This window comes from Cyprinus carpio, chromosome A4 (assembly GCF_018340385.1).
Source record: "Cyprinus carpio isolate SPL01 chromosome A4, ASM1834038v1, whole genome shotgun sequence".
In the NCBI taxonomy this organism is placed as follows: Eukaryota; Metazoa; Chordata; class Actinopteri; order Cypriniformes; family Cyprinidae; genus Cyprinus; species Cyprinus carpio.
In genome coordinates this window covers 10,390,886-10,412,612 of record NC_056575.1, presented here as the reverse complement: position 1 = coordinate 10,412,612, position 21,727 = coordinate 10,390,886, and the positions used below count along the sequence as shown (strand labels likewise).

Below are 21,727 nucleotides of genomic sequence, written 5' to 3'. Positions count from 1 at the left end.
AGTGCTGTCTGAGTTCGACTGAGTTGCTGGCCTATAATTAAAATTAGCTGTATGGTTTTTCTTTTTTTCAGCGTGAATGTTCATTTTTGATTGTAGAAGGCTTATTAAAGCTCTTAAAATGATCCAGCCAAGAGCATTTAGTGCGGTTTCTTTATTTTTGTTGTAAATATTGTTGTATAATTTTATTTTATAATTTATTGTAAGCAACAAAATAGACAGTGGCAGGTCTATTAGGCTGCATTTACACTACGAGTTTAATGATCCGATGATTAATGATACTTTTTTTGTTTTAGTTAGGATATAATTATCCGTGTTTGAATTAATACACAATTTTGGACATTTTGACAATTCAGCCTTCATTCAGCCTTCATTCAGCCATCTTTGTTTCTGGAAGAATAGTTTCTCTGCTTGAAATGAAATAACAATAACAAGAATAATAACATTAAAGGGATACTCCTTCCCAAAATGAAAATTTTGTCATTAATCACTTACTCCTATGTTGTTCCAAACCCGTAAAAGCTCCGTTTGTCTTCGGGAACACAATTTATGATATTTTGGATGAAAACCGGGAGGCCTGTGAATGTCCCATAGACTGCCAAGTAAATAACAGTGTCAAGGTCAATAAAAGGTATGAAAGTCATCATCAGAATACTCCATCTGCCATCAGACATGCATCCTGGGTTATATGAAACAACGAGAATAATTTTTGTAAGCGAAGAAAACAAAAATAATGACTTTATTCAACAATTCCTTTGTCAGCAGTCTCCTCTGTGTCTCTCCATATCACCCTATGCTCTTCTGTATCATCCACACCACAAGAAGGCGCTGTTTTCTTTCAAAGCAAAGCTAAATACACGTAGAAACAGTGCATCCTTGTGGCGCGGATGATACAGAAGAGTATACACAGCATACAGTGATTAAGGACTTTTTATTGACCTTGACACTGTTATTTACTTGGCAGTCTATGGGACAGTCACAGGGTTTTCATCCAAAATATCTTAAATTGTGTTCCGAAGAGGAACAAAGCTTTTAGCGGGTTTGGAACGACATGGGTGTAAGTGATTAATGACAAACATTTTATTTTGTGGTGGAATATCCTTTTAACAATAAATGAATATTCCTAATATGTTTTATATGTTCAAAACAAATTGTTTCATTTTAAATAGAAGCCTTTTGAATAGCGGTAATGATGACCAAAGATCTGAAGTTTTCTGTATTATGTGCTGCTTTACATTTAGGCTGGAAAAGGAAAAGTCCCAAGCTCATGTTCAGGCCCAGGCAGAAGCTCAAGCCCAGGTTAAGGATGAGGTGAGCAGGATCCTTGCATTAGAGAAAGAGCAGAGCATCCAGAAAGCCATACTGAGAGAAAGAATCACCGCCGAGGATGAAAGACTGCAAGCTCAGATATATGTGAGTAAATTCCCAAACACAGAACTGCATCACTCTGTCTGTGTTGTAAACAGCTAAGCACTTAGGCTTTGTTCACATTGCACACAAATCAGATTTCCACATCTTTAGGACCGTACCACATGTGATGAAATCTGATCTCTTTGTTCAGACAGTGATGTCAGTATCCGGTCCATCTACATTGGTTGCTGTAATGATGACTTAAGTGCCAAGACACATAAGAGAGTAACTGTCATAGTGGAAAGAAAGAACGGAAAGCTCTATGAATGATTAAAAAAAAAAATACTTGGAATGACTGCATTTTATGTACATTTATTTTATCCAAAGTGACTTGCACTGAACTCAAGCTATATATTAGCTATGATTTTTTTATTTATTTAGGCATTTCCTTGGAATCAAGCCCATGACCTTGCTACCACTATGCTATACTGTTTGTGCTACAGGAAGACAGTTTCATGTAGTTTTTTTTTTTTTTTGCTGTTCAGTCCAGAAAGACTTAACAAATTTGAGTCAGTTATGCCAAAAAAATCACATTTTTGCCTCCTGTCTGAACAAAGCTTTGGAGTCATTTTCCTTTGAGGATAGACCTCTGCTCTTTAAATAATGTTGCCTCACAGGAAGTCATTTAATGTAGATTTAGCTTGGCACTAATTCTCATCCTGGCACTGAGACTGATGTGTTTTTTGAGCATGTTTGCTTTATTTAACACTGCATTCAAAATATAGCAGCCTTTAGAAAGTTACATCACATCAATACAGCATGGATGACATGATTTTTAAGGCCTCCCAAGATATTCCTGATACTATTATAATATTATAATAAAATAAAGTGATTATAAATATTCCAAATAATCAATTATTTCAGAAGTTCCATCCCAAGATATTTCTGATACTATTATAATATAAAGGACTTTTCAAGTTGATCTTGTTTTATTGATTGATTGATCACTCAGAAAAAGCACTTTTTCAGAAATTTCTACCCTGAAAATGTTTTGGAGCATGACATAATATTAATTATAAAAATTCCTATACATTTTTTAAAGATTTTATTCATTTCCATGACTTTTCCATAAGTATAACTTCCCTTATATGTCCAGGCTTTCCATATGGTAATGATAATGCTGGTTCATAAAAAAGAATGACAGTTATTGAGGAAACAATAATATAATGTTATAACTGCTTATTTTAAAGCTTGTTTTGTCTTATTTCAAATCATAACCCATAAGCCCATTTTTTTTATGGAAGAATTAAATTATTTTTTTAATTGCTTTTTTTAATGTTGTTTTTTTTTTCTGGGCAGGGTTGTGAGTGGATCAGGGTGAAGTGCCAGCGTCTGATTGGCTGGCTGTAAGGACTAATGAGAGATTGTGAGAACTGATTGGATGAGCATGACTGACGGTGATCACATTTGGGCCACATTCTACTTATTTATCTCCTTCACACCAATCAAGACATCAACAAACTCACACACATAAAAAATGACTACATAAGGACAACAGAGTGTTGCACATGCACTTAAAAAAATACATCAACACCTTTACTGATAAACTTTACATCTTCTTTCAATTCTGTGCTAATCCAAAAGGAATACCAGTGTAAACACATCTCAGTGTGAGGCAGTTTTATTTGCAGGCGGCTAAATTGCCCTTGTAATCACATTGTAAGACGAGGGACCCCTCCATTGGTTTTGACAGGGCACAGATTATTTGAGCATGAAGTAAAAAAAGAGGTTCCCCAGAGAACTGGAGGTGTTTACAAACGTATGGTATTGATTACATAGCTCATTTCACACAGTCATCGCTGGAATAGAAAAATGAATCATTTTTGGGATGAGGGTGAGATGTGCTGTAATTCACAGCTCGAAGGAAGGTGTGTGTGTGTGTGTGAGTGAGAGAGAGAAATGGGAAAGCATCATTGGGAACAGTGGGTCAAAACAATGTAAGGAGGAGGGGGGCGGCTTGGGGTGCTTTGTGTGCAGGAATGTTTTTTCATGATTAGTTAGTGGTGGTCTTATTTCAACATTTGCTCTTTGAAAGATTTTAGACCATATCTAGATTTTAAACAGACCAGCTATAGCGGAAACAAACACAAATATGGATCCCAGCAGCCCGAAGAAGCAATCCATTCTAATTCAATCCCTACCCATTGCAATACAGTATAACACACACAAAATCACCAGCAGTTCTGACTCAGACCAATAATGAAGCATGCTTCAGTAACAAATTGCTGGTTTATGAGTGTTACTCAATATTATGGGTTTATCAAGAGTCAGAGCTCTTTCTGCTGTGTCCTTCAGCTAATTGTGGTTGCTTTTGTAGGCAGTTTTGTTTAATACACTTCAGTTAGATATACAGAAGTAGAACTGTAAATTCTGTTTAGTTTTCTTAGTTACGTCTGTTAAAATATCAGCATAATTCATATCTATCTATCTATCTATCTGTCTGTCTATCTATCTATCTATCTATCTATCTATCTATCTATCTATCTATCTATCTATCTATCTATCTATCTATCTATCTATCTATCTTTCTATCTATCCATTACATATGGATTACATATTTCATTGTGCACATGCATTTTAATTTTCATGCCTTTTTTACATCTGAGTTCTTCAAAAACACTATTTAATAACATTAAAAGTAAAGTTGGGCAAATCTTAAAATTAATACCCATTTTTCATACTGTACATTTACAATGTATAGTAAGCTGAATAGTGGAAGTTCAGACAGAGGTCTGGCTATGCAAGTCTTCTTAGGATCTGTAAAACTGTAAAATGTTGCCCATGTTAACAGTTCAGGTCAGTAGATGTTGAACGTATCCTTTGACGCTTTAATTGAGTTATAATTATTTGAGTTATAAGTCTCTCATGTTTTGCACTTTTCACTGCTCTGCAAGCATTGAGGTGTAAATAAATAATATCAATGAGGAGAACTAGACATTCCTTGAGATGTGTCTTTTCCTTTCAGTATGAAATAAACACACACACACACACACACACACACACACACACACACACACACACACACACACAGGAAAATTAGTTGGACAGGTTCTTGGCTTTTTCTCTTAACGGAAAATTTTCACTCACAGACATCATCACACATTTCATTCCTCTCAATTTGGAGTTATTCTTTGAGCGGAGTTTCTTTAATAGAATTTGAAGGGTTATCGCCAGATTGATGCCGCTTTTTCTCATGTAATCATCTGTTCTTCTGACAGTGCTATCATAAAACTCTTTTCTTTTTATTTCTTTTTTCTCCTTGAAATGATTTGTTTTCCTTGTGAAAGGCTGGAGACTGACCTGCCACATTTTCATTGTAATCTCCTGATTTTCAACTACAAATGGGACTTTCTAGAGACCTTCCCACTTGTTGTTTTTCACATCCAGCAATTTTTGATTTTAAGCTATGGCTAAATGTATTTTTGCTTAGCAGCATGTGTAGGCCAATCATTTATGCATGTAAATGACCTCATTGCTGAATTAAAAATTGATTAACTCATCGCCAAAGTGAGAATATTTTTAATAAACATGACACGCGCACAAGATATAGTGAGTTAATCAATAAGTTATTCTTTTATCACAAATTAATGTTCAACCTGTTAGTAATTGGAAATTGAAATGAGTTTAAATTGCCTACAAAACATCAATAAGTGTTTGAAAGTCCTTGCTAGGTTAGTACATGGTTCTGCTGCTCTCAGCACACTTGAATGGATGGACCTTTCAAAGATGATTTGTTAAGTCCTTTGTCCTAGCTCCTTCCTCTGAGCACATTTCTGCCTGACTGCAAGGCGTTCAATCATTAAACATCAATCAGGCTTTCAAAATGCGCTCTTACTGCGTGTAAGAGCCGCAATGCCGCACTTCAGGGTTTCTGCAGTTTGCTTTATAAATGCATTAGCCAGGCGGTGTACCCGCTCACTCATGGGACATTTACACGGGCCAGTGGGTTCTTACAGTATTAGTCGTGTTCTCTCTTGGGTTCGAGCGGGCTAAGCAAAGGCAGGTCATTTGGACAGCAGGATCTCCTCGACTTTGTCTTTAGATCTCTGATGGGCCCTAAACATCTTGATGGTTTGCTTTTGGATCTTAATAGTAACTTGTATTTAGAAGAAGAAAACAAATTGTCTTTATTATGTATGTATGTCTTTATTAGCTGTTTGCATTGAAATACAGTATTTTGATTATGTTTTTATATAATTAAATAATTTACGTATAGACTACCATTCTAAAGTTTGGGGTCATTAGGAATTTTTGTAATGTTTTTGATAGTACAGTGTCATAAAATTTCACAATATAACTGTTTTTAATTTAAAATAACTGTGCTACATAATATTGTTGTGGAAACAATTAGAAGGTTTAAAAAACAGCAATTATTTGAAATAGATATTTTTTTGTAACATTTTTGTAACATTATAAAATGTATTTATTGTCCCTTTTGGTTAAATTAATGTGTCCTTGCTGAATAAAAGTATTTATTTATTACAAAAAAAAAAAAAAATCTCAGTGATCCCAAACTTTTGTACAGTAACGTATATTTTAACTTTTTTTATTATTATTATAAAAACTGCTATGGATGGACTTCAGTGAACATTTTTGAGTGAAGATGCAAATGAAGTTTGTAAATTATATTGTTTTTTTTCTTTTTTTTATATATAATAATATATAATAATATATATAATATATTTGAGTGAAGATGCTGTTGAATTTATGTGTTCTTTGTTGAATTATTAATTTATTGCAATTCATTTATAATTTATAAAAAATAATTTACTGAAGTGGGGGATGCAACAAATGTAATGATGCTATTGGAAACTTAATTGTGCATGCAATCATCACAAAGTTGCATAATTTTGTCGTCAACAGAATTGTTTCAGTTATATTATGAATATTCAACACAGAGTTCTTAAAATCGATTTTGTAAACCAAATGAAAACCACATTTCCAGGACTTGCTTCTCTGAGATGACTGGAGCCTAATTGCTGAGAAACACAGCTTATATTTCCAAGGTCGTGAACTATTAAGATGACCAGTGCTGCTCTATGAGCATTTTATTTATCCTCTCCTCATTCAAGGAGATATCGACCCCACTTTCATCAGAATTCTTTTCAGTCTTCAGACACTGTTTGTCATGTACAATAGCAGTGCTGAGTGCTAGAGCCAGCTGCATTCTCTGGGAACAGTCTTCGCATGCCCAAATTAGCCTCTCCAATTATCTCACCCAAGTCAAGAGCTCTGAGGTTGCTGTTCCGATGGCTGTCCTTCTTCTTGAACAGAGCACTGACTCTACCTGAAACCATAAATCATTTTCCTCCAAGTCCACCAGCTTAGTAGCAAAAAAAAAAGTTTTCTACACCCATAAGACCATGAGTTTTGCTAGTTTTGAAAGGGCTTGCAATGTACAGTTATGTGGTAAGCCGTCTTGTTTTGCGGTTCTGGATTTTTGTTCGTCAGCTTGTTTGGTGGACACAAGAATGGATGTTATTTGACACTTATAATCGCTTGTATTTCCTCTGACATTCTGCCACAAATTCCAACTAGAGTGTCATTTTCCCAATAGACCTGTTGAGTATATTGAACTTGCTCATTTTAGATGCATTGCATTGACATTTCATGATTTCTGCACTGTGATGAGAAGTTCTCGTGTACCTCTTCGACCATACATGCTGTCAGCGATTCTAGACATTAATAAACTCGTCAAGTCTGCTAGTGTTTGGGTTTCACTGACTCTGGCCCTCTAGCGATCTTTCAGGACAGCCAATCAATCACAACGCATATCATTTCATTCAGACACTGGCAAACCCTGGGGCGAACATTTCAATCAAACGCAGAGTCATCAATCTCCAACCCAGTGACCGATGCAACTTATTCGATGGCTGGCGACGTGATTTGTTGAGACAAAACAACAGACAGTCTTGCAAATGCTCCTGAAATGTGCGCCTGAGAAAGCATTAAATGCCTGACATTTCCTCACCCTGCAAATCAGCAGGGATTGTTGGTTTTGCAGTCGCCCGAAAGTGTTTTGTAATTATCTGATTACAATAATACAACAAAAAAATTGTGATTATATTTAAAATGTGATTATATTTACTTTTCTATACCCAATGTAACTGCACTTTTAATGAAACAGTGTATCAGTTGATAGTTGAACTGTGGCTGAACTTTTTTTTCCCCTCTGATCTCAAATCGAGTTTTCTGCTTCTACAATCAGCTCTACCTATTAGAGTCCGCAGATGTTTTTATTTGATGGTTGGATGGTCTGCAGACGCCACTTCAGTTAAGCTTGTATTTCAAGAGTATAAATGTCCCCCTCCCGAAGCTCTCTCTCTCCTCTCTCTCTCTTTTACTCTTCTTTTCTGCAAGTCTTCAAGTAGTGCCAGCCATTGCAAGCGTCCTCCTAGCAAATCTGTGTGCTTCAAACGCTGTTACATTTTAGATACTGCTGACTGGCCCCGACTGAAAATACCCCACAATTTAATTTCCCAGGTATTAAAGGAGACTTGCTGGTTTTTGAATTGGACGTACTAGTAGGCGCTACTTGGGAACGAAAAAAAAAAGCTTTTTACCCTCTTTACCTTGCTCAAGAGGTCTGAGAAATGAGTTTTCTTTGTCTTTAGTCTTAAGTGTGATAAACAGGATGTTTTTTGTATGTGTGACCTGCAGTATGAATAGAGATGTGTTAGTATTCATGATTTCTTATGCAGTTGTGCTGTACGATTTTCAGCCTGTTTAATAGATAACTGATGTTTACATATATTCAAAAGAACTTGATTTACACTATCCTGTTCAAAAGTTTATATAACCTTGGTTCATTATCTTGTTTTGCCTTCTTGAGCATCACTGACTGTTTGCAGCCTTTTTGGTGCCGTAAGAGTCTAGTTAAGTTGTCCTGAGTGTAGAGTCTAGTCCAGTTGTCCTGAGTTGATCTCAACATCTCATAACCACTGTGGGGATGAATTAAAATGTGAAAACATGCTGCAAAACCAAAGAACTTGGGATACACTTTTGTTCATGCAAATAGTGGGCAGATTCACTGCTATGGACAAACTACACTCGTAAATGTCTTCAAACAGTCTCTGATTCTTAAAAAATACCAATAATTAAGACTATGTAATTTAAGAGTAATGTAAGAAATTATGTAAATAAAAGTTATTTTGTGAAACATTTTGGGGTTGGAAGCATTGGTTGTTGTTTTTTTACATTGACAGTGCTATTTATTTATTTATTTAATTAAAATAATAAACAGTTAAATTATTTAAAAAATATACATTTTATTGTTTTGTTTAACTAAACAGCTGATTTAATTATATTTAATTTTATTATTTAAAATAGTACCATTTACCTGCTTTATTTTGAGTTTTCATTTAAATGTTTCTGTAAAAAAAATGAAATAGTATATTTATTTATTCAACTCTTTTACTTGGAACAAGCTGTCTTATTGTGCAGCATGTAACTTGTAACATGTTTCCCCCAACACTGTTATATCAAATAATTTTGTAATGGCAGTGCATGCAAACTAGGGTCTGTGTGCCAACAATGGATGCAGTTTGTGACTGCAAAATGATGTTGTGCCAATTGTATTTTGGTAATCTAAGACTACCCATGTATGTTGAGCATGTGAATATATGGGTGTTTGGATGGCTAGTTTCAGTTTCAGTAAATTAGGTGTGTAACGTACAATCCCGCTTTGTGTGTGTGTGTTTCGTGTGTGTCTGTTTTCCCTCGTCTCCTTCTCGGCTTGGGCTCCCTGCTGATTCCCCCTTGTTCACTGAGTTCTGTAGCCTTTGCTGCCCACATGCAGCACCAGTGTGCTGAAACTGGCCCTAATTGGCTGGGTCCGCGGTTGGCATCGGTGCCCGGCGCTCACCCCGGCAGCTAATTGGCTCAGCCGGCCACCCGTTTCCACAAGCTTCGGCCAGAGTTGGATTGATGCATGGCAGCAGGTGTCAGGAAAGCTGCTTTGTGACAGAGCAGCTTGTGAAGTCAATTTATAGCCCAAAAGGCAACAGGAGGGATTCTGCATATAGCCGTGCCTCAAGAGAGAGAAGGTTTTTGAAAACACTGCTATGTTTAGACCTCATTTTAAATTATGAAACTGACTTTACCCAGTTATATAAAATGAGAAAAATAAAAATCACCTACTTGGCAAAGGTGGCAGAGCTCCAGAAAGACTAAAATAAGTGGAATATTCCTGTTATGATCTGGGCTTTCCTTATCCGCCGCCCTAATCACACTTCATTATGAGCATAGATTTGCAATTAAAGTTTGCCGGAAGCGTTGTGAGCAGTGCAATGAAAAAAGGTGTATTTTGACTTGGTACTGAGGTGAAGGACACTAAATTGGAGGGGGAAAAAGCATAAAAATGTAGACTGCATCAGTATCTGTAATAGTTAATTTAGTGTACATATTTCTGAAAAAGTTCATTCTGATTGGTCAGTTTTGGAATCCTCCACATATATAATAATAATAAAAAAAAAAACTTTATTTTTGTTCATTTAAATAGTTCTTTCTTATTTTCTGTTCTGCAGTCTCTTTTTCTCACATAATTAAATAATTTAGCTCAAATCAATGTTTCAAGTCTATTTATTTATTCATTTATTTGGTAAGTAGACATTTAATAAACAGGATAATGGACAGTCAGACGGTCATTATGGCAAAATAAACCCTTTCAGGGTGATTTAAGACCCTTGTTCCGCCGTCTGGGTTTGTTTTACGATAACGGCCGGCCGACTGTACATTATCCCTTCCTAAATTTACATAGGGAACATGATTGAACGTGTCTTTGGGTGAAAAGGGCTGTACTCGGATGTGAATGGACCAGTTCATGAGGTTACTCTAGATGGACAAATGCCATAATTAGATTTCCACTAATGCCCATATTGACATTGGCTTTATTCACCCTTGATGCATTCCTTGTGGACTTGCTGCTACCAGCTGCCTCAGTTTAATTTTGTTTCCATGTTGTCTACATTGACAAAATAGTAAAAAAAATATATATTTTTGTTTTTTGCAAATGAAGACAACACTTTCCACAGTGAATTAAGGCACACTGATAATTGCAGAGAGTGTAGTGATAGCACAGCCCTACTGTTTATCTGCCTTTAATTGTGAAGATGCCCAAATGTGAGCACAGAGAGAGTGGCCATGTGGGAGTTACTGTCCTGCCACAAAGGGTGAGTTGGTTTGTTGTTTTTGCAAAATCTAAATTCTCAGTCCCACTTTTTGTGTGTGTGTGAAAATGTGCAGTTGCTAGGTTGTTTTGAGTGAAGTCAACTCAACTAATTTGAATTTTTACACATTTTTGTTTCTCTGATTGTTTCTCTGATCATCACAAGTGATAAAGGAAACAAGACCAGATATAGTAGATAGAAATGGTCAAACAAGGCTCACCTTAACTGCCATGGAAGTAAAGTTGACTGGGAGATACCAAGGGCAGTTCTCTTTTACCCAGAATGCCCCAGCGGACCTGAATATGTAAACCGCTCCATCTCGTTACAGTACCGCCTGACTGGGGTCATACACACAGAAGTCATGCGGTCACCATCAGCATGAAACCCAAAGTCAACTGCATGTCTGAAGGGCAGCCACACTTCTCTTTCTTTTTCTCTCAATTATGTATCTCGGGTTTACCTTGACCCTCTCTCTCGGTCTTTGTGTCTCTCCCTTTCTCTCTCCCCTCTTATTTGTTCCCTCGTTCCCTTGAGGGAGACCTTTATTTCAAAGGCAATTGTTCAGCCTTTAGGTCCCTTCGTGTGTCCTCTAGTTGGATATTAGAGAGAGGAACACTCTTTTGTTTTGTCCTGGATCTCCGCTCTATTGTCTACCTCTGCTCCTCTCTGTCTGCAGGGGTGTCTCTCTCCTCTTTATTCGGCTCTTCTCTCTCGGTGGTAATAGATGGCTTAGCCCTCCTTAGAGACTGCTCTTCATGAACGTGACTGATGATTTGATTTCCCCATGGTTTTCCCCATAAGGCCTCAGCAGAGATAACACAAGCTGAAAAGAGCTTTAGCCATCAGTTAATACCTCGGGCTGCTGATCAGTCAATTAATCAAACTGTGTGATCAGGTTGGTCTGAGCTTGACCCGTGGACTGACAGCTAGCCTGGCACACACAGCATGGGCTCTAAACCTCAATGACATGTACAGCCATTTAGCATATGGACAGATTTGGCTATGCTCACACCGCTAGTGAAAGTGCCAAATTCTGTGCTCTCATTCACCATTTTGTTTGTTCACATTACATTTTAATTAGTCTGAACAGCAAAAAAGGGCCATTTAAAAGTGTACATTTATTAATATAATTTATTATTATAACTATTTTTTAATGATTTGAATAGTAAGTATGTTATTAAATTAATTTAAACTATATACTGTTTAAATAATTTCTAACATTGTTTAATTTATACACAGATCATTTTTATAAAAATACTTATAATAATAACATTAATTTAAGGATTTTTTAGGCGTTTATAAAATATATATTATAATTTATCAAAATAGTTAATTAATAATAAATTATAAATACTTTTTATAATACCTATTTTTTATATATAGTACTTTTTTAACCAAAAATTGGAATGCCTTATATTGTATTGTGTTTTATATAGAGGTGTCTCATTATTTTTTTTGTGGTTGTTGTTGCATGATGAAGGTTATTTATTTAAAAAAAAAAAACATATGTATTTATTATACAATTAATTTCTACATAAGAAATTGGGCCTGGATGTGTCTTTGCGGGGAAGGACACTGTGGTGTTAACATAGCTGCTATTTTTTTTTTTTTTTTTTTTTGGGGGGAGGGAAATTGTGGTGTTAACATAGCTGCTATTTTTTTTTTACACACACACACACACACACCACACACATATATATATATATATTATATATATACATTTTTTTGATGACTTTGGGACTTGTCCCGTTAAACAAGAAACAGATATAAATGAACAGTATTTCAGATTAGAACACACAATATTTAAATGACATAACATAGCTGCTATTTTTTTTTTTTATTATTCAGTCAATTATGACAATATTCCCAGAGCAGACACTAATTTTGTAGAGGAGCATGTACATGCTTGTGTGTTTTAGGGCACTGGATCGATCGTGGTGTCAGAGTACCAGACATTCGTAGAGTGGGGGTCTGGATGTAGGGCACCAAGTCTGATTGGGAAATCTTTGTATCTGGTCCCTTTAATGGTAAGGGACAGGCCTTCTGGTTCACCGCTAATTTGATCTTTGCTCACAGAAAATGAGGCCTGGACTCTGCCAGGACAGTTCATCCCCCCCCATATCTCAGTAGAGGACATGTCCAGTCCTACACAGGGGGCCGTCAACTCCTTCTGCCTACGCAAGAATGACCTCTGACCTCAGTTCAGCATCCCTCTCAATTACCCACTGACCCTTCCTGTCAAAGCAGCACAGACTGCTGGGTAATACACCAGCTTCCCAGACACCTTTTAGCAGGATATGATCTCAGGGGGGCAAAGGAGCGTCCCGTAGAGAAAAATGTTTTGCTTGAAACTGTGTGAAATCTTCAAGGGCTACCTTATTTGCACATCGTCATGCAAAAATCGACCTTGTTAAAGGAACATTGATGTTTTATCTGCATTGAGCTTCCTGAAACGGGATATTGATGGGATATAAGATTTTTGGAATCTCCTAAAATCAAACTCTGCTCACACAATCAGACATGTTTTTCTTCTAACGTACTGTACACTTTTACGCTCTCTCATTATCACTTTTATTCCCGTTCTTCTCAGTGCCAATTAGATCAGAACAGGCTGGCTGTGGCCCGACATTTGACCTTTGACCTGTGCCTGCTGGACGGGTGAACTCCTGTGTTTGTTCTGGCAACTCTGTTCCTAGTGATGGATGCCGGGGCCTGATTAACTCTGACCTTGTTCGGTTTGGCCATCGAAGGTCGTGGGGAAGGAGACAACGTTTTTAACAAAGAGCTTTGATTTGTTATCATATGCGTGGGTCTCTGCAAGCAATGTTTGTGAGCGTTTTTTCTGTTTCATTAAGAAGGGTTCACCTCAGGTCGAGAAGAGGCATGGCATGATCCTTCCTGACCCAACTTGTGCTGCTGAAACGTCACTGTACTTTGCGAAGGAGAGCAGATGACAAAACAGGTGACGTGAGGAACAGAAATGGATGAAGAAGGATTGAAATAGGAAGAATGAGGCATTTTTAAAATATCTCCCTGATGCAGTGCATGCTTTTACCTGTTATGTCAGTACATTTTACACTAGCTCAAACTCTGTAGCACTCGGCTAATTAAAAACATTGCTCTTCTTAATTATTCAGCTGCAGCTAATTGATATTCAGAAAGACACTCTTCCTTCTAAACGACTCGTTTAATTTGACCACAGGGTCTCCTGTGCTGATGCTGAAGTCATAAAACAAAGTTTTTTGACATATTATATCAAAGTTTTTTTTTTTTTTGGAGAGAGCTAGAAGAAATGCAGTCCATCTGTTGCTTTGGGCCATGCTGAATTCTCACTACGCATATCCGGAATGATAAATGTCACTGGGCATCTGTTTTTATTGCTCATTTTACAAAAGATACCTTTGTTGATAGTGCTGGGTGTGTCTTTAAAAAAATAGTTTAGATTATAGTCAACTTAATGCCTATCTTTGGCACACTGGGTGTCTGGCTTGCCCATTTATGTGTATAAATGAATAGGAATTACATTTATAGTTATTGTATTTTTGTTGAAGCACTGAAAATAACCCGAATTGAGTCATGCCATTAAAGTTTTTGTTATAATGGGTGTGAGTGGGCGACAAAACAGCACAAATGTTGTCTCAGGGATAGCAGTGTTTTTAACGGGTCGTAAAATGAGAAATCAAATTTTCATTGACCTTTTGAAGTAACATGGTTCGTTGTATACTGAAATCATGTCAACTTTCAGAACTCTAAACTTTTTTCACTCAGAAAAAAAAGCTGCAAACTCAACTCATGTTGAGCTACTGACACAAGTCAGATGAGTACATAGAGCACAACTTCCCACATTCACCCATCAACAGTGTCTATATTTTTTTTATTCAGACAGTGAAGTGATGAGGTTTAATTTGGAGTATTATTCAGATACTTCTATTTCTAGATGCCAGAAAATCTTTAAAAATTATAGGAAATAATGCCAGACTTTTTGCTGTGTGTAGCACCTGCCACTCTGCATATACTAATGTTGGAAACTTGGCCCCAGAATGAACATCATCAACCGCCAAATGTGATGTAAATACATGATGTAGCTAATAAGGCCAGTAACTTTTCAGAAATATAATTCTTAACATAATACAGGTGCTGGTCATATAATTAGAATATCATCAAAAAGTTGATTTATTTCACTAATTCCATTCAAAAAGTGAAACTTGTATATTATATTCATTCATTACACAAATACTGATATATTTCAAATGTTTATTTTCTTTAATTTTGATGATTATAACTGACAACTAAGGAAAATCCTAAAATTCAGTATCTCAGAAAATTAGAATATTACTTAAGACCTATACAAGGAGGATTTTTAGAAATCTTGGCCAACTGAAAAGTATAAAAATAAAAGTATGAGCATGTTTCAGCTTTAGATTTTATTTTGGTTTGGTTTTGTTTTGATTGATTTAGTAATGCGGTGTGGCATGGAGTCGATCAGTCTGTGGCACTGCTCAGGTGCTATGAGAGCCCAGGTTGCTCTGATAGTGGCCTTCAGCTCTTCTGCATTGTTGGGTCTGGCATATTGCATCTTCCTCTTCCCAATACTCCATAGATTTTCTATGGGGTTAAGGTCAGGCGAGTTTGCTGGCCAATTAAGAACAGGGATACCATGGTCCTTAAACCAGGTACTGGAAGCTTTTGGCACTCCAGACTCTGGGACCCTGATATCCAAAGGAAATGCAAAATTTACTTTCATCAGAGCACATAACTTTGGACTACTCAGCAGCAGTCCAGTCCTTTTTGAAGCGAGATGCTTCTGACGCTGTTCCTGTTGTTCAAGAGTGGCTTGACACAAGGAATGCGACAGCTGAAACCCATGTCTTGCATACGTCTTTGTGTAGTGGTTCTTGAAGCACTGACTCCAGCTGCAGTCCACTCTTTGTGAATCTCCCCCACATTTTTGGATTGGTTTTTGTTTCACAATCCTCTCAAGGGTGCGGTTATCCCTATTGCTTGTACACTTTTTTCTATCACATCTTTTCCTTCCCTTCGCCTCTCTATTAATGTGCTTGGACACAGAGCTCTTGTGAACAGCCAGCCTCTTTTGCAATGACCTTTTGTGTCTTGCCCTCCTTGTGCAAGGTGTCAATGGTCGTCTTTTGGACAACTGTCAAGTCAGCAGTCTTCCCCATGATTGTGTAGCCTACAGAAATAGACTGAGAGACCATTTAAAGGCTTTGTAGGTGTTTTGAGTTTATTAACTGATTAGAGTGTGGCACCAGGTGTCTTCAATATTGAACCTTTTCACAATATTCTAATTTTCTGAGATACTGAATTTAGGATTTTCCTTAGTTGTCAGTTATAAACATCAAAATTAAAAGAAATAAACATTTGAAATATATCATTCTGTGTGTAATGAATAAATATAATATACAAGTTTCACTTTTTGAACGGAATTAGTGAAATAAATAAACTTTTTGATGATATTCTAATTATATGACCAGCACCTGTAGATGGGTAAAATCTAATCACTAAAATTCAAGACAATAAAAGCCATGTAGACCTAGTAAAAGCGTCTTCAAAAGACTACAAATTGGGGATGCCCAAAGATCAAAGTTTTTTTTCTTATCTAGAATGCCATGTGCCAACAAATCAGAATACAAATTATTTGTTTGACATATACATATACATATACATATACACATTTATTTAATTTAAATTTTTTTTTTCGATTAACCTGCCAATAGCAGGTTTAGCAAAAAAAAAAAAAAAAAAAAAAAAAAAATGGACAAGTGTCTGAGATTTGCTTATTTATAGTTATCATTTCAGTTTGGTCTAAACAGATTGAGTGGCTTATTTCAACACAGATTGCTTTGAGTATTAGTCTCAATGTGATGCATTATTCGCAAACAGACTGGAATTGAAAGAGCTGACTATAGCACTAACTATATTGGGCCTGAGGGGGAAAGAAAAAGCAGTGATCGTTTCTGTTTGAGCTCATTTCTCTTCTGATGGGGAAGCAGTTTGTTCTTTGTAGAACAGCAGGATTGCAGTTTGTTGTGGGCCTCTCTCTCTCTCTCCATCCAGAAACGTCACGAGAGGTGTGACATCTTGTATGATAAATCACTCTCATTGTCCACCCTCCCATCCTCCCTGTCTCTTGTTCTCAATGTTTGTAGTTTCACTTTCATTTCTCAGCCTCCCATCCCACTCCCTGTTCTTCATTAGCTGGATAATAGTGAGCATATTGGTCATGTGACTCAGGGGCCTTTGTTAGCAGTGTAATGTGATTATATGACCTGCAGGAGACTGAATGAGTGTGATGTGATGGAAATAATCCTGACAGCCTGTGTGACTGAGCATCGGAGGGCTGCCATATGCCCTCTATGATGCGTTGAATGAGAAGGAAAATCCCTGTGCGCACATCGGTGGCAGCGCCTCCCTGTTCTTTAATTGCTCATTGGATACGCGTTCACTGTGTTTACCTACTGGTCTGTGAATGCAGCTGCTCTGTATGTGTGCTGAAGGTCATTGATGGTGGCTGCATTTCTTTCCATAGAAAATTTGGAGCTGTAATGTCTCCTTGACTGATTACCCACAATGCTTCTCACCCACGCAAGGGCCTCTATTGGCTCGCAGACTTGAATGTGTCTGTGTGCTGGACGGGAACAGTGCAGAGGTCAGATTTATTCTGCCAGAGGGTTGGACTGATTCTGTCGAGGGCTATGGGTGTTTTTGGAGCAGTAAAGTCCGTCTTCATGGCTGCAACTGTAGGACTTGATTAAACACTGGTTGTGTTGCTTTTAAACCGTGTTATACACGCTCAAGTGTGTCATGTGCCACTCTAAACGTAAATGTAAAATCAAAACTGACCCTGTTTATTTTCTTAATGCATGTTATTTGTCTTATTGTGAACAAAAAAAATAAATAAATAAAAATAAATAAAATGATATCACTTAGGCCTCATAAACTATGTAGGCTATTAGATAATGCTAACCAATAGCCAGATATCTGTTTTGGGTTTATTTTTGCAACACATTTAGGCTTCATGCTGATATCTAATGGCCACCGTCCATTCAAATCTCAGTGGATAATTAGTCATTTTGGTGTATGTGTAAGAGGCGGTGTTATTTTAGTTTCATGCAGATAATATTACAGATATTTCAGTCATTTTTTAAATATTTTTTCATTTGAATTTATTTAATATTTTAGTAGCTTTTGCGTTTTTTCTGTTTTAGTTTATTATAAAATCCCTAGTAAGGGGATGAAATGTCAAACTAGTGGTGTTTGCTTATGGTTAAGGATTTTTCAAAAATATTACACTTTGCTGCAGTGCTCTCAACGGACAAGAAATCACACACTTATTATTCCAAAGTGTTGTTCTATTACATATTTTATGATTTTGGATGAGCAACGCATTCAAATTCTGTAGACTTACATTGAAGGATGGAACGAAACAATATTTAAAGACCAAAATATCATAGATGCAACCATCTAGAAAACATAGAAACATACAAAAACAAAAGCAAATCAGAATACCTTAGCAGCCATTTAAAAATGCCCTTGCAAAGACCTCTAAGACCCAAGCAGATAGTAAACACCAGTCTTCTATAGAAAAGTGTAGTTTAATAAAATCATGTGGTAATGTTACCTTTCCTATAACAAAATGAAAATGAGTGGGAAGATGAAGAAGTTTAATTTTCTTTGGGATTATTAACACTTCGAAGTGACCTAGAAATCAAGACAGACTTACCTGCGGGTTTATATATATATCAGTGAGTGAGAGTCAGTGAGAAGTTCATCAGCGGCACAGGCCTCCATGAGAGCTCTGATGGAGATCCCTCTGCTCTGATTAGATTTAGATTAGATCAGATTGCAGGGTTTAGATGTTAGATGAGATTTGTTGCGAAGAGCTCTTTCTCACCTTGCGACAGTTTTTGATAACACAGAGCTGATCCTGTGTCCCTGCTCTACAGCAAACACCCCACTGCTTCACACTGCAGTTTGTGTGTGCGCGTGTGTGTGCGTGAGTGAACTTCAGCCTTTGAATACTGAATGTTATTATAGGAACTTCATCGTTAAATTGCTGTTCTCTCTCTCTCTTTCTTTATGTGCTTTTCTTTCTTCTCCCTCACTCCAGCAGATGGAGAGAAAGGTAAGGCATAAGAGGTTTGATTTATACATCCCATATCTGTCTCAACCTGCTTCCTGCTGCAGTACTGCATGCCTAAAAACACTTTTTCTCTCTGTCCTTCTTTCTCTCTCTTTTTCTGTGATTTACTGCTGGTATTTTTTTTCTAATCATCATTTTTCTTTCATTTGATGTCCTGCCATTGTGTTTGTACACCAGCTAAAAAAATAATTCTTATTGTTGAGGCACTTTTGCCTATGAAATAAATTAATCATGGCTGAATGCGAATTGTTCTGTCTATAATTGAGAACTTTTGCATGATGCTGCAAACACGCTGCTACATGGTAACATAAGTTCAAGATGACCAACACAACATAATCACAAAAAAAAACTGTAACTAAAGTGCACATTTTTTTTTTTTTTTTGAAAAACCCACCAGAATGTTAATAGTGATTTGATAAAGCAAATTATTGAAATATTATTTATTATTTGGTTGATATTTAGTATGAATTGAGTAGATAGCAGATTATTTATGCACACTTAAAAAACTGTGGCTGTCAATAAAATAGCATAATTGTGATTGATCTCATGATTTCTGACCTGGTTTTAGAGAGTAGAATAATAATAGTAATGTAAATTTAAATTGATAATTTTCTCTATGTTTTTCATTTTTTGTGCACATTTTTCCATGTATATACAGTACAGACCAAAAGTTTGGAAACATTACTATTTTTAATGTTTTTGAAAGAAGTTTCTTCTGCTCATTAAGCCTGCATTTATTTGATCAAAAATACAGAAAAACAGTAATATTGTGAAATATTATTACAACTTAAAATAATAGTTTTCTATTTGAATATACTTTAAAAAAAAATAATTTATTCCTGTGATGCAAAGCTGAATTTTCAGTGTCACATGTAACATCCAGTCTATCACATGATAATTTAGAAATCATTCTCCTATTCTGATTTATTATGATTGTTGGAAACAGTTCTGCTTTCTAATATATATTTGATGAATAAAAGGTTAAAAAGAACTGCATTTATTCAAAATAAAATAAAAAAAAATGTATAATATATATTCTAATAATATTATTTTCTTTACTATCACTTTTTATCAATTTAACACATCCTTGCTGAATAAAAGTATTGATTTTATTTTAAAAAAAAGAAAGAAAAAAAATTACTGACCCCAAATTACTGACCAGTAGTGTATATTGTTATTACAAAATATTTATATTTTTAAAAACAAAAGCTTCTTCTTCTTTTTTTTTTTTAACTTTTTATTCATCAAAGTATCCTAAAAAGTATCACCATGTTCTGAAAAAAATATGAAGCAGCAGAACTGTTTCCAACTTGTGATAATGAATCATCATATTAGAATGATTTCTCTAAAGGATCATGTGATAATGATCCTAAAAATTCAGCTTTGCATCACAGAAATAAATGATAATTTACAGCATAATAAATTTAAAAACAATTATTTTAAATTGTAAATAATATATCACAATATTACATTTTTTTTTCTGTATTTTGATCAAATAAATGCAGGCTTGATGAGCAGAAGAAACTTCTTTCAAAAAACATTAAAAATAGTAAGTGTTTCAAAACTTTTGGTCTGTACTGATGGGGTATATATATATATATATATATATATATCATATATATATATATATATATATATATATATGGCAATATATATATATATAAATAAAAAATTTCTATACATTTTAAAGCCATAAATAAAAATCCGTAAACATGGCTGTCAGTATATCTTCTCTCTGAGTGTGTTATAAATTAGTAAGGGTCATTTCCAGTAGCTGAAGGTCAGGAGTGACGGAGGGGGAGAGGCATGTGCGATAGGACAGAGAATCACGGTTAAGGCCATACAGATTCTCTATTCTTCCACTGCTGATGCTATCGCTTTGTCTCTTACATCCATACACGAGCTAAGCCTGTACCACACAGAGATGGTTTTAGTGAGCGTTCCCACATGAACCCTGTCATGAACTGATGCCCTTGGAATAATCAAAGGTCCATGTCATCTTTCACAAAACCAGCAACCTGAGGCCATAATGACTTTGTGCATCTCTTCAGGATAGAGAATATCTACTGTGCTGCTATGTGTAAGGACTCTCCACATAGCAGCACAGTACTCTGACTTTCTTTCATGGTGCACAAAAAGAGAAATTTCAACAGAATCTTTTTCAATTTGTACTGAATATGTACTGAATCCAGTTGTGTGTTTATGTGTGTGTTTTCCACAGGCTAGACAGTTGGAGGAGAGAGACAAAGAGCTCCGGAAGCAGGACGCTTTCTACAGAGAGCAAGTGGCCAAGCTGAAGGAAAGGGTATGACCTATACATTTGCAGTTACATTATCCACAATTCCTGAATACGTATATAGCGATGAACACTAAAGTGCTGCATTATCACTAACACAATATGATAAACGTAATGCTTGACAGTAACTCACTAATGCACGGTGTAGAATGTGAGATGAGCTGTCCTGAGCTATAGAGGGAGAATGTGAGTCAGCCTTTCCTGTGTTATATAGAGGCAGAGGTGAGACAGGTTGTCTTGCTCTACAATATCATGGTGAGGCAGGCTGTCTTGATCTGTAATGTGCGGCTGAGGGCCCTCGGCAACCTTGCTCGCTCATTTGTTGTGTCCTCAATCTGACACCCTCCTGCAGCTCATGGTCAGATCCTCCTCTGAGCCTCTGGGATGGGAGGCGTCCACCTCTCCTCACCTCAGACTCTCCGTCCTCAAACGGACATACACATACTAAGCTCCCAGAAGGGGGTGTGAAAGTGTGCAAAAATGGTCGATCTCTGGTGATGAGCCATTTTAAAGTGTTGGTTATGTGTCCATAGGTGTTCAAACAGTTTAGCCCTTTGTTTCCATATCTCTTGGTGCTCATTCAACTCATTTAATCTGCAATTCACCTACGTTCATATCAGCAAAACATTTTTCTACGGTTTATTTGTCTTTTAGGCTTTGTGGATTTACCTTTTATAAGATTTAGATTATAAGAAA

The 21,727-nt window shown here is 36.3% G+C and overlaps 1 protein-coding gene across 1 annotated transcript in view; it reads left to right on the top strand.

Annotated features, from left to right (window-relative positions):
* LOC109073499 (carbohydrate-responsive element-binding protein-like) overlaps nt 1–21,727 on the top strand; it is a 55,032-nt gene that overhangs the window by 11,398 nt on the left and 21,907 nt on the right. The window contains exons 4-6 of the mRNA XM_042736427.1: nt 1,117–1,410; nt 18,703–18,717; nt 20,957–21,040. Of these exons, the coding sequence (XP_042592361.1) occupies nt 1,117–1,410; nt 18,703–18,717; nt 20,957–21,040 (393 nt within the window). The remainder of the gene's footprint in view (nt 1–1,116; nt 1,411–18,702; nt 18,718–20,956; nt 21,041–21,727) is intronic.